The following is a 12,173-nucleotide window of genomic DNA, read 5'->3' as shown; positions in this document are numbered from 1 at the left end:
GAGGTGACCTCATCAGCACCAGAGCTACACAATGAGACCCTGCCTCAAAAGGAAAAAAAAATTTTATCCCTTTAATGATCTTTCTTAGGGTCATTTCCACACACTGCAAATTTACACATTAAACATTAATGTTTCCTTTAAAAAGATTTTCAAGGCAAACTATCAATTTCATTTGGCAACTTGAAACTCTGTGCTTTCTAGAGAAACATTTAAGTGAGCTTCTGTAAACACACAGTCAATGCACTCCCTGTTCACACCTTCTGAGACACCTCTCTAGTCATTCCTAAAACTGAGAAAGGACATGTATAAGAGGATTTGCTCTACAATTGTTCCCTTTAATATTTCTAGGTGCAAAACACTGATCTATAATTCATTATTATTACTAGTAGTGGTAATTTTAGACAGGGTCTAAAGTAGCCCTGGTTAGCCTGGAAATCCCTATGTAGACCAGGCTGGCCTCAAATCCACAAGTCTGTCAGCCTCTGCCTCTTACACTCTAGGACTAATGGAGTGTACCTCTTAACCTGGCTTACACCTTATCTTAGAAGTCCCATTTAAGGCATCCCACTCAGGTCAGTGCTGCACGAGGCCCTTAAAAGTCCCCCCTTTCCCCTTTCTTTTTAAATTTTTGTTTTGTTTTATTCACAAAACCCAGACTGGCTGGGAGCTCACTAGGGAGCTGAGGGTGGTCTTCCACTCTTGATCCTCCTGCTCGCCTCCCAAACGCCTCAAACTCTATCCTCTGCCTTAACCTCCCTAGTTCTAGGTTGCAGGCATGTAACACACACATATCTTAATTTTTTATTTCCACAAGACAAATATAGGTAACAATGTACACACCTACATAAATGCCATGAAACACTTAAAGTCTGCACGAAATGTTGAAAAGTAACAGAGAAATCCAAAGCCCAGAAACCACTAATAAACACTGTTCCCTTGTCAGGACGCCAGGTCCTGCAGACTGAGGTAATGGCCAGGGTGACAGGAAGCATCCCCAATTTCAGTTTCGATTTCAGTCCCATTTTTCCATCCAGCACTGCATAGATAATTCTGGACAATTTTAATCTCTCCAAACTGCAGCTGCCCAATCTACAAAAATGTGGTTCCACATTACCCCAGAAACCCACACAACTACCCTTCTAGTCTGCCCAGCTCAAAGATGTATAAGGCTACAGTTTATTTTATTTTATTTATTTTATTTTGAGACATGGTCCTTTTAAACCTTAGCTCTGGAGGAAAAAGCATGAGCATCACTGTGAGGCCAGTCTGGTCCACAGAGCAAATTCCACCCTGGGCACCACAAACGGAGTCACTGTCTCCAAAAGGGGACAGTTTTTCTAAGTCTAAATTCATACTATAAACAGTTTACATGCTTTCCATCCATGACTTTATTTCACTTCAGTAAATACATAGAAATAACTTTTCTGTTCTTAGAAATAATTGCTATACAACATCTACTTGCACATTTTGGAAAAATACAATCACTGTATCAATATTAAAAATTGTGAAGTTACTTAGAAATGAAGTTTTAGCATTGGGAGGTGCAAGCAAGAGAATCTAGTTAAGGCTAGCCTCAGCTACATGAAAAACCAGCAGACTTTGATTCTTCTGAAAGGGAACAGCACTGCTTTTATCTGCATTCTGGGTCTCTAAATTTCCATTTCCCAAATTTTGTTGTCAAGGTAGTATGCCAACTATCCCTGGCTCTGTGTAAGTTAGTTTGGTTAAACAGAAACTTGGTTTCTTTTTTTTTTTCTCCTACAACTTCCTCTTTCCCTGTCACTACCTCTCCCCCACCTCCGTGCCTCCCTTCCTCTCTTTGTAATATATGCAGCCTATACTCTGTCTTAACAGTAAATATTTTCAATTTTAAACTGTCCGGTACATTATGAACACATTTTAAAATTAAAATCATGTATACAAAAGTAATACAGATTATGGAAATTAGAGTATGATCTCCGAGGTTAAATGACCACCCTCCTCCTCTCCCATAAGGTGTTTATTAAAGTAAAATGAGCCTCACTTTTTTTTTTTTTTTTTTTAGTTTTTTGGGAGACAGCACTGCACTATGATGCCCAGCCTGCCTTGGAGCTTGTGATGGTCCAATGTACAAAATATGTTGAAGCTGCCCAACTATACTGCAAACACTAACACAATCACATTACATAGCTCATTTCTGAAAAGAACAACACTTATTTGGATTAAGAAAATAACACAGACACATAACCTAGAGACTTGGGGCATACCAGGACTTCCTGCTTCCATTTCTGACATGGCTTCTAGGCTGCTGAGGTCTTTCTGAAACAGCCTTCTCACCGCTCTGCAGCCTCTCCCGTCTTGCCACCTGTAGGCATCATCACTCTCCTGAAAGGAATCTTTCCTTGACCGGCTCATGACAGGAATCCTAGGTCCAGGCTTGAACTCTCTCCAGCTGTCTGCATTACCAGCGAGTTCATCAGATAGCCATTTCTTATTTTGATCTTTGTGGTTATCATTCATCCAAGCAGGCTGACTGTAAATTGGGTTTTTAAATGCATATGGATTGCTGGAAACCGCATATAGTCCTTTCCTGGGGGTGCTCCCATAGTTCCCGGGTGATGTCTTTTTTTTTGGAAGGCCCTTTTCCATTTTACTGCTATGGCCTTTACCATAATCATCCATTATTAAATAATCTTGTTGGGGATGACCCCTTCTGAAATCATCATCATCAATAATTCCACGGTCTTTACTGCGCTTCACAAAGTAAGGTTTTGCTGTATCTCCCATGGTCTTTGACTTCAACTTTCTTACTTTGTACCTGAAAGAAGGCATTTGGGGAGGAAACAAAACAAAAAAACTGTAAATAACATCATACCAAAAACTCAAAGTAACACACTGATGCCCTGAAGCCTTTATTTTTCCCCATTGAAAAATTAAATTGTTATCACATTCCTAATAATTAGTGCATTCCAGAAGTTAGGAGGCTTAGCTTACAGTGTTCATAAAAACTGTAAGGGGTCCTTATTTAATATGAAGACTAAATCTGAAGATGCTTCTATATCCTCAAAAACTAAAATAGTAACTTCTATGTAAGCGAAAGCACCTCTCTTCAAAGTAAACATCCTAAGTCAACACTGTTACAAAACTCTCAAATCTATTTTTTTTAAAGTTGGCAATTACTTTTAAGTATCAAAGTAGCCTAAACTATGTGAACAGACTTCAGTTTCGATCAGCCCCACTCTATGCTTTCCTTTTCAACCCGGCGCGACCCACCAAGGTACCACTCTAAGGGTCCCGGCTTCCGACCAAGGGACAACGCCAGCTGACTTACCCGATTTCTTAGTCCCCAGCCCCAGACAAGTCCAGTTTCGTCACCAACCACAATCCACCGCAGAATGACACTCCTTTTCCTTCCCCATTCGGCTGCCCCACCCCTGTGTGCCTCAGTTTCCTCAAGCGGAGTCCCCAGGCGGAGGAGGAGGTGGTCCCGCGCTACTGGCCACGAAGCCGCCGTGGGGAATAGAAAGCAGGAAGCGCCCGGCCATTGACAGGATTCCGGGGTCCCCCGGACCAGGGCCGGAGCCCCGACACAAAGTGAAGACACGGACTCGAACCCGAGGGCTCCGGGCGCGCAGTCGGGCAGAGGCGGCCGGAGAAGGACGGCGCCAACGTACCTCGGGGCCGGGCAGATACGCTCCTTGGGGCGGGGGGAACCCGCGGGCCCAGCCCGGAGGCGAGTCACGAAGGGACGCGACGAGACGGCGCCCGGGAGCACTCACCAGCGCCGCTGCGGTCCCCCGCCGCTTCCTGTCCGGGCCCGGCTCCTCTCCGTGTTTTCCTTCGGCCCCACTTCCGGCGCTCAGCGCCGTCTCATTGTGCGCGATTGGAAGACGCCGGTGCCCCCGCCCCGCGCTCCGCGGCTGGCCGGAAGCACGCACCGGAAGCGCGCGCCGCCCAGGTTCCGCCCAGCGCCGGGGGCGCGCGGCGGGTGCGGGCGGAGAGTTCCGGGTTGCTAGCTACCTGCGCGTTCTCGTACCGAGCGCTTTCGGACTTCCCCGACGCACTCTGTGGCTTCTGGGGAAACTGAGCCAGACTTTATAATTCCAAGTGACTCCGAGTTTCAGTGAGGGCTTCATTAACGACCTTGAAGTCCAGCGGCCTAAACCTCTTATGCTCAAGGGGAACGCTCTTTTTTTTGTTTTTTAAACAGAGGAAGACCCTGTCTCAAAAATAAACTAACAAACAGATACATAAATAATAAAAGAAAGAAAGAAAAGAAAGGGAGGATGGAGGTCGTATTTTGAAGAATATTCGTAGTGGTAAAGGATGGCCTGGGTAGAAAGAAATTCAACTCCCCCCCCCATCCCCCCGCAGGTGTGTGTCGGGGACCAAAACCTCAAAACAACACAGACTTGCTTTTTTTTTTTTTTTTTTTTCTAATTGAATATTCATTGTTATCTAAAATATTCTAAATGCCTTGAATGTCTCAAGCAACTAATAAATAGAAGTGTTGGGGAAAAAATAAGGCAGTTTTTATTTCTACCTCTACAACATAAAATAAATTTAAATCCATTGCTTCTTTAGCCAACAGTCTTAAAGTGAAGAATGTATATAGCCTTGGCTATTCCAAGAAACTGTTTTGAAAACTGTAAATAAATATTAACTCAATCCTACTAATTCAGCAAGAAAGGAATACAAGAGAAACTTAAAAAGCAAAAGAGACATAGCTAAACGGCAGATGTTCTACAACTTGTTATGTCGGTTTCTCTTGCTTTTGCGAATCATCTGAGGCTCTGCACCAGTCTCTTTTTTTTAAAAAAGGTATTTACATCCCAAATGCTGCCTCCTGATCCGTCCCCCCCCTTCCCCATGCCCCTCCCTTTCACCTCTGAGAGGGTGCCCCCCTCCTTAAGGTGCACCCTCTTCCATTGAGGCCAGACAAGGCTCCACAGCCAGCCATCTCTAGAGTCCCACAGTGTTAGTAGTTGTTCTACTAAACATAACTCGAGTGTTCCTGTTACTGACAGAAAAAGTTACACCTAGCAGACTGTGACCACCAAGCAAGGTAGATGTATTAAGGGAATGAGGAGCTGAGGAAAGGCTGACAGTATTTGCTGCTTTTACAGACGATTGAAGTCCACTTTCTGTCACCCAAGGTGGTTGCTCACAGCTGCCTCTAACTCCATTCCTAGGGGATCTGACACAGTTGGGCTCCACCAGCACCTGCATGCCCACACACAGACACACAGACACACACACACACACACACACATCCTTTAGAAAGGAGAAAGGTACAAGAAACTACTCTAGGGGAAAAATCAACGGCAAAGTTTGCTCTTAAGGAGACCTGACTGAAATTTAAACCTTCACCAGCAGGAAGCATGTACTCTTAGGCAGCTCTGTGTGACTTGAAACAGACTCTTAAAAATTTGTAATCGTCTCATATAGCTGTTTTCTGTTCTGAAAATTCATGGGAGCCAAACTAATAATGTGTTTGCCAGGCAGACAGTAGCATGTCATTGAGTCCAAAGGGAGCTGGTGATGTAGCCATCATTATATTTATTATGGGCCGGAGCAGCGTCACCACACCCAGGTGAGTAATCTCTGTACCAAAGTCCTAGCTTGGGTAAGTCAACCTTGGTTCCTAGGATCCTAGAGGAAGTACACAGACACACTGTTTTAAGGATTTAAAATCTTTTAATCTGCATTTTCTTCAATATATATCCATAATCTTTTCCTATTCTAAATAGTTGTTCCTAAGGTCACGCTGAGTGCTGGAGAGATGGCTCAGTTGTTAAGAGAATCTGTTACCCCTGTGCCAACACAGTAGTTCACTACTGTCCATAACTCCAGTTCCAGGGGTTCCATGACCCTCTTCTGACCTTCATGGGGCACCAGATACACATGTGAATAGAAATATGTGAGCGAAACACTCATGCACATTAAAAATAAATCTCAAATATAGAAAGAGATATATTCATCTTCAGGGGCTGAGTCACTTGACTCAGTGGTTAAGAGCAGTGGCTGCTCTTGCAGAAGACTGAAGTTCAGTTCTAATCACCCATTTTGGGGGGCTCAAAATCACCTGTGACTCCAGCTCCAGGAGGATACAATGCTTCTGGTCACCTAGGGCAACTGTTCTCTCTCTCTCTCTCTCTCTCTCTCTCTCTCTCTCTCTCTCTCTCTCTCTCTCACACACACACACACACACACACACACGTGCACACACAAAAAAAAAAATATTTGAAATGTCATTCATCTGAGGATGCGGCTCAGTTGGAAGAATGTTTTGGATTTGCTCTCCAGGACTGAAAAAAAATCATACCGAGGACCTAGTACTAACAAAAAATTACTGACAGCAAAATAAACCTGTCAGAATATATTGGAGATTTATATTGGTCATGAAAATTCTAATGCAGTTGAAACGTTTGGTTTGGATTGCCTTGGAAGTCCTTAAGAGGAAGAAGACAGAATTTCTTTAAATGTCTGTGGCATTGCTTCAATAACCTAGAGCGGAAGCGTGGCAACAGGAGGCAATAGAGTGTTACAGATTGTTCTAAGAATAGTGATACTATTCTCTGTTACAATGTATCTTCTGTAGGGAATGGCTGTTGGTTACCTTTGTAACAAACTCTATCCTTTGTTCTGTAGGTGGGAGATATCAGAAGTCTATACAGCAATTGTCTTCAGAGTTTTATCAGCTATGTTTTTTTCTCTTTCTCATGCCTTTCTTTGTTCACTTTGTTAGTAGGTTATTTCGACTCTTCCTTTAAATACTTCTAGGAAAAGAAAACAAAAGAAAGATAAACACGTGCAAAGCACAATGACTTCTTACCACCTCTGTAGGCTGCAACCTGGTGCCAGCTGTCAATCAGCCTGGCTTGGTTGGCTTGCCACAGTCAGTAGCTTCCAGAGAGCCAAGCTTGTCTTAAATTCTTGTTGCTTCTAAGGGTGAACACAGGTTCTTAAAGTGTGTACAGTATTTTGTTTACCTTCAGATATGCATTTACTACTTTTGAAGGTAAAACATGACATGTATTGAATCTTTGTTTCCTGTCTTCTTTAGCTTTTCTTTACAAGCTAATAAGATGAAAACAAGTGCCAGGCAGTGGTGGCCCACGCCTTTAATCCTAGCACTTGGGAGGCAGAGGCAGGCGGATTTCTGAGTTCAGCCTGGTCTACAGAGGGAGTTCCAGGATAGCCAGGACTACACAGAGAAACCCTGTCTCGAAACAAAACAAAACAAAACAAAACAAAACAAAACAAAGTCAAAAGAGTTTTATTTCTAGTAGGTCACAAAGAGATCACAAAGAGATTAACATGTTTTAAGCCAGGTTTCATGGTGCATTCCTATATTGTCAGAAAGCTGAAGCAGGAGAATTCTGTGAGCTTGAGACATCCTGGGATACAACACACATGCGCACGTGTGCACATGTACACACACACACACACACACACACACACACACACACACACACACGAGTGGGGGAGGGAGAGAGAGATAGAGAGAGAGAGAGAGAGAGAGAGAGAGAGAGAGAGAGAGAGAGAGAGAGACTATTCCAGTGCTTGAGGCAGGAGGATTACCACAAGTTCAGGACTATATAGCAAGCATCAGGATATGCAGGACTTTATAGCAAGAGCCTATCTCAAAAGAAAAGAAATTTTAAAAAGTAATTTGACACAGGCAAATGGATGGAACTTGAAAATATCATTCTGAGTGAGGTAACTCTGTCACAAAAGAATACACACAGTATGCACTCACTGATAAGTAGATATTAGCTCAAAAGTTCAGAATACACAAGATTCAATTCACAGACCACATGAAGCTCAAGAAGGAAGACCAAAATGTGGGTGCTTCAGTGCTTCTTAGAAGGTGGAACAAAATACTCACAGGAGAAAACATAAAATCAAAGTGTGGAGCAGAGACTGCGCCACCTGGGGATCCATCTTATATACAGCCACCAAACCAGACCGCTATTGTGGATGGGAGGTGCTTGCTGACAGGATCCTGATATGGTTGTCTCCTGAGAGGCTCTGCTAGAGCATGACAAATACAGAGGCAGATGCTCACAGCCAACCATTGGACCAACTGCTGGGTCCCTGATGGAGGAGTTGGAGAAGGGACTGAAGGAGCTGAGGGGGGTTGCAACCCCATGGAGGGCCCAACTGTAAACTGGCCAGACCCCCTAGAGCTCCCAGGTACTGGACCACCAATGAAAAAATACACATGGAGGGACCAATGACTCTGGCCATATATATGGCAGAAGATGGCCTTGTTGGACATAAGTGGAAGGAGCAGACCTCGGGCCTGAGGGGTTTGATACCCCAGTGTAGCAGAATGTTAGGGTGGGAAGGTGGGAGTGGGTGGGTGGGGAGGCACCCTCATAGAGGCAGGGGGAGTGGGGATGGGATAGGGGGTTCTGGAGGGGAGACCTAGAAAGAGGATAATATTTGAAATGTAAATAAAGAAAATATCCAATAAAAAAAAAAGGAAAAAAAGTAATTTGACTGTAAACATGGGTTATAATCTTGTTTGTGAGGTTGAAAGAAGAGCACAGGTTTATAGAAGGAAGAAACCCACTGAACACAAAAGTCATGCATTTTGACCTTAAGTGGTGCTTTGGTGTTCACAACTTGTTTTTGTTGTTGTTAGTTGCAATAAAGTTATTGACTTTCAGCAGTCAAGTAAGATGTTTCCTTCCCATGTTCCACAGTTTTCCATCTTTCTCTGCTGTTTGAATCTTCCGTTGGATATGTAGGTCACATCATCTTGGCCCTTTTTATTTCTGCTCAAAGGTCATGTCACATCGCAGCCCCCTCTGAACTCCATTTATTCTCTCTTCCCTCCCCCCTCCCTCCTCTCCCCCTGCATTTCCCCTCTCCTACACTGTGCTGGGAGATGCAGAACTCAGGCAGGCCATCACTCTTAGCACCTAGCTACACTCCAAGCCTATTTATTGTTTATTTATCTTGAAACAGAGTCTCACTATAGTTTGGGCTGGCATGGGACCCACTATGGAAGCCTAGGCAGGCCTCCAACTTCCAGCCATCTTCTTGCCTCTAGTCTCCTGAGCACTGAGACTGGGGCTTGGGATCAAGCCACTAGTGAACTAGCTGTGAGCACGCAGGGTCTGACCCCGCAGCTGTAATCTGCCCTACTCCACTTATTTTCTTGTCTCGCTCTATCCTTCTCTCTTGTAGCTCTCCATAAGCGCATCAGATTCTTCAGTTACTCAACACAATGACTTGCTGTCATGGTCCTCCAATGCAAGTTTATTTTTGAACTTATAAAAATTGAAAACAGATTCTTCTCTTATCCAGTCTCAGCCACCGTCTTCCTTCCCTTCCACCCTCCTAGCTCCCTGCCACCTAACCTCTAACCCAGATCCACTTCCCTTGTTCCCTCTTCAGAAAAGAGAAGCAGGTCTCCAAGAGATGACAGCCAGACAGGACAAAACAAGATACAATAATACAAAGCGTAAGCCCTCGCTCATATCAGGGCTAGACAAGGAACCAAAGAGGAGAGAAGGTCCCAAGAGCAGGCAAAAGAGTCAGAGACACATTCACTGTCACTGTGAAGAGACTGCAAGAACGTCAAGCCAACAGCCATACATATATTCATGTAGAAGACCTGCTGCAGACCCATGCAAACCCTTTACTTGCTGGTTCGGCCTCTGAGCCTGTGTGAGCCCTGCTTGGTTGCCTCAGTTGGTCATGTTCTCCTGGTGTCCTGCATCCCTTCTGACTCCTACAGTCTTTTCTCCCCGTCTTCCACAGGGTTCCCTGATCTCTGAGGGGAGAGACCCAACAGAGACCTCCAATATAGTTTCTCAAGTTCTTTAGATATTTTGGGTATTATATGGCTATCAAATGTGGAGTTGGTAGAAATCTCTTCCCATTCTGTAGGCTCCTGCTCTGTCTGATTGATCTTGTTGACCTGATTGTCCTTGTTCCAGAAGCTTCTCAGTTCCACGAGGTCCCACTTATTGATTGTTGCTCTTAGTGCATGCCCTAATAATGTTCTCTTCAGAAAGTTGTCTCCTGTGCTGATGTGTTCAAGGGTCTTTCCCACTTTCTCTATCAGGTTCGGTGTGTCTATGTTAAGATCTTTGATCCACTTGGACTCGAACTTTCTCCAGGTTAATGAACATAGATCTACTTGCATTCTTCTACATACAGAAAACCAATCTGACCAGCCCAATTTGTTGAAGATGCTTTCTTTTTCCCACTGTGTATTTCTGGCTTTTTCATTTAAAAACCAGGTGGCCATAGATGTGTGGGTTTATGTCTGGGTCTCCAGTTTGATTCCATTGATCAGTGTGCCTGTTTTTAATCCCGATGCTGTAGTTTATAGCTCTGTAGTACAACTTTGAAATCAAGGATAGTGATAACTCCAGCAGTTATTTTTATTGTTCAAGATTTTTTTAGTTAGCATGTTTTTGTTATTTGTTTGTTTTGTTTGCTTGTTTTTCATATAAAGTTGAGAATTTCCCTTTCAAGGCCAGTAAAGAACTGTGTTGGAATTATGGTGGGGATTGTGTTGAATCTATAGATTGCTTTTGGTAGGGTGGCCATTTTTACTCTGTTACTCCTACTGATTCATGGGCAAGGGAGATCTTTCAATCTTCTGATATTTTCTTCAATTTCTTTCTTCAAAGACTTGAAGTTTGTATCCAAAAGTCTTTTACTTGCTTGGTTATGTTTGTCTCAAGACAGTTTATATTAGTTGTGGCTATCGTGAAGGGTGGTGTCTCCCTGGTTTCTTTCTCAGCCTGTTTGTCGTTTGTGTATAGAAAGGCTGTTGGGGTCCAGGAGTCGCCTCACAAACCACACAAACACTGATCTTAGTCAGGAAGGGATAGTTTATTCAGTATATGCCCCAGGACTGAGTGATCAGGGCCATGGCCCAGATTCAGGAACTGAACCATGGCATTCGGTTAAGATCCTACAAAGGTTTTAAACCTAAAAATCTACAAACATCTGAGCCAAGTTATTCCACCAATCAGAATTTAGTGATTGGAGATTTCCATGGGGCATGTCTCTATTGTCACTTATCTGGCTCCCATTAGTTGGGGTGTTCAACTGTGGCAGTGACTTATCTTGTCTAATATTCACGTCTTGTCACCAGGATGTCAGTTACCCATGTATACATGTCTCTTCTGTCAACTAGATGTCAGTTCCCAGGAGGTGTTGGGAACTTAAACGTTACTCAAAATGGAAGTCTTATTTTAAATAAGTGCAGATGTCTCTCTTATGTTGGTGTCTGTCCCAGGAGCAGCTTATAAAGGCAAATACCATAAAAGCGTATACATAGGTGCAGGAAGTGCAGCTGGGTGGTTGGTTCGGGTCCACACTTACTGTGGGTAGCTATACAAAGCAGTTCTACTGACTTCTATTGTGGTTGGTTTCCAGAAGCACAGAACAACAAAAAATGTAATCAACTCGAGCATGAGGAAGTTTCCTAGTAACAGCAGAAACAACATATGAGAAGGTTTCCTTATAATATTAGTAACAGCACAAAATGCCAGGCTAGGTAACAGTTACCTACGGTTCACCTTTTTTTTTTTTTTTTTTTTAAACAAGGGCGACTGCTTTTTTTTTTTTTTTTGTCTATCAACTATATACTATCATATCATCTGCAAATATGATGCTTTGACTCCTTTCTTTTCATTGTGTATCTCCTTGATCTCCTCAGTTGTTTTATTGTTCTAGCTAAAACTTCAAGTATTACATTGAATACCTATGACGAGAATGGAAAACCTTGTCCTGTCTCTGATTTTAATGGAATTGCTTTGAATTTTTCTCCATTTAATTTGAGGTTGGTTATAGGCTTGCTGTAAATTGCCTTTATTATGTTTAGGTATATCCCCTATGTCCCTAATATCTCTAGACTTTTATCATGAAGGGGTGTTGGATTTTGTTAAAAGTGGTTTTTTTTGTTGTTGTTGTTGTTTTTAGTTTTTGTTTTTTTCTTCTAATAAGATGATCCTGTTTTTTTTTTTTCCTTTCAATTTGTTTATATTGTGGATTACTGTGATGGATTTTTGTGTATTGAACCATCCCTGCATCTTTGGGATGAAAACTACTTGATCATGGTAGATGATCTTTTTCATATGTTCCTAAATTTGGTTTATGAATATTTTATTGAATATTTTTGCATCAATGTTCATGAGGGAAATTGGTCTGAAATTCTC

General features: G+C 42.9%; 1 protein-coding gene across 9 annotated transcripts in view; it reads right to left on the bottom strand.

Annotated features, from left to right (window-relative positions):
* Positions 1-3,910, bottom strand: part of Tut7 (terminal uridylyl transferase 7) — a 52,922-nt gene extending 49,012 nt beyond the window's left edge. For 3 of the 9 annotated variants that reach the window (XM_034509730.2, XM_076938886.1, XM_076938885.1), the window contains exons 1-2: positions 3,311-3,836; positions 2,247-2,797 (exon numbers count right to left, since the gene is read on the bottom strand). In XM_034509730.2, the coding sequence (XP_034365621.1) occupies positions 2,247-2,766 (520 nt within the window). In that variant the 5' untranslated portion in view covers positions 2,767-2,797; positions 3,311-3,836. Of the gene's footprint in view, positions 1-2,246; positions 2,798-3,310 lie in introns of all 9 variants that reach the window. The other 6 variants (XM_034509737.2, XM_034509732.2, XM_034509736.2 and 3 more) reach the window with 6 other exon arrangements.
* Positions 3,911-12,173: the final 8,263 nt, after the last annotated feature.

This window comes from Arvicanthis niloticus, chromosome 8 (genome assembly GCF_011762505.2).
Source record: "Arvicanthis niloticus isolate mArvNil1 chromosome 8, mArvNil1.pat.X, whole genome shotgun sequence".
NCBI lineage: Eukaryota > Metazoa > Chordata > Mammalia > Rodentia > Muridae > Arvicanthis > Arvicanthis niloticus.
This window is presented reverse-complemented; position numbering and strand designations above follow the sequence as displayed.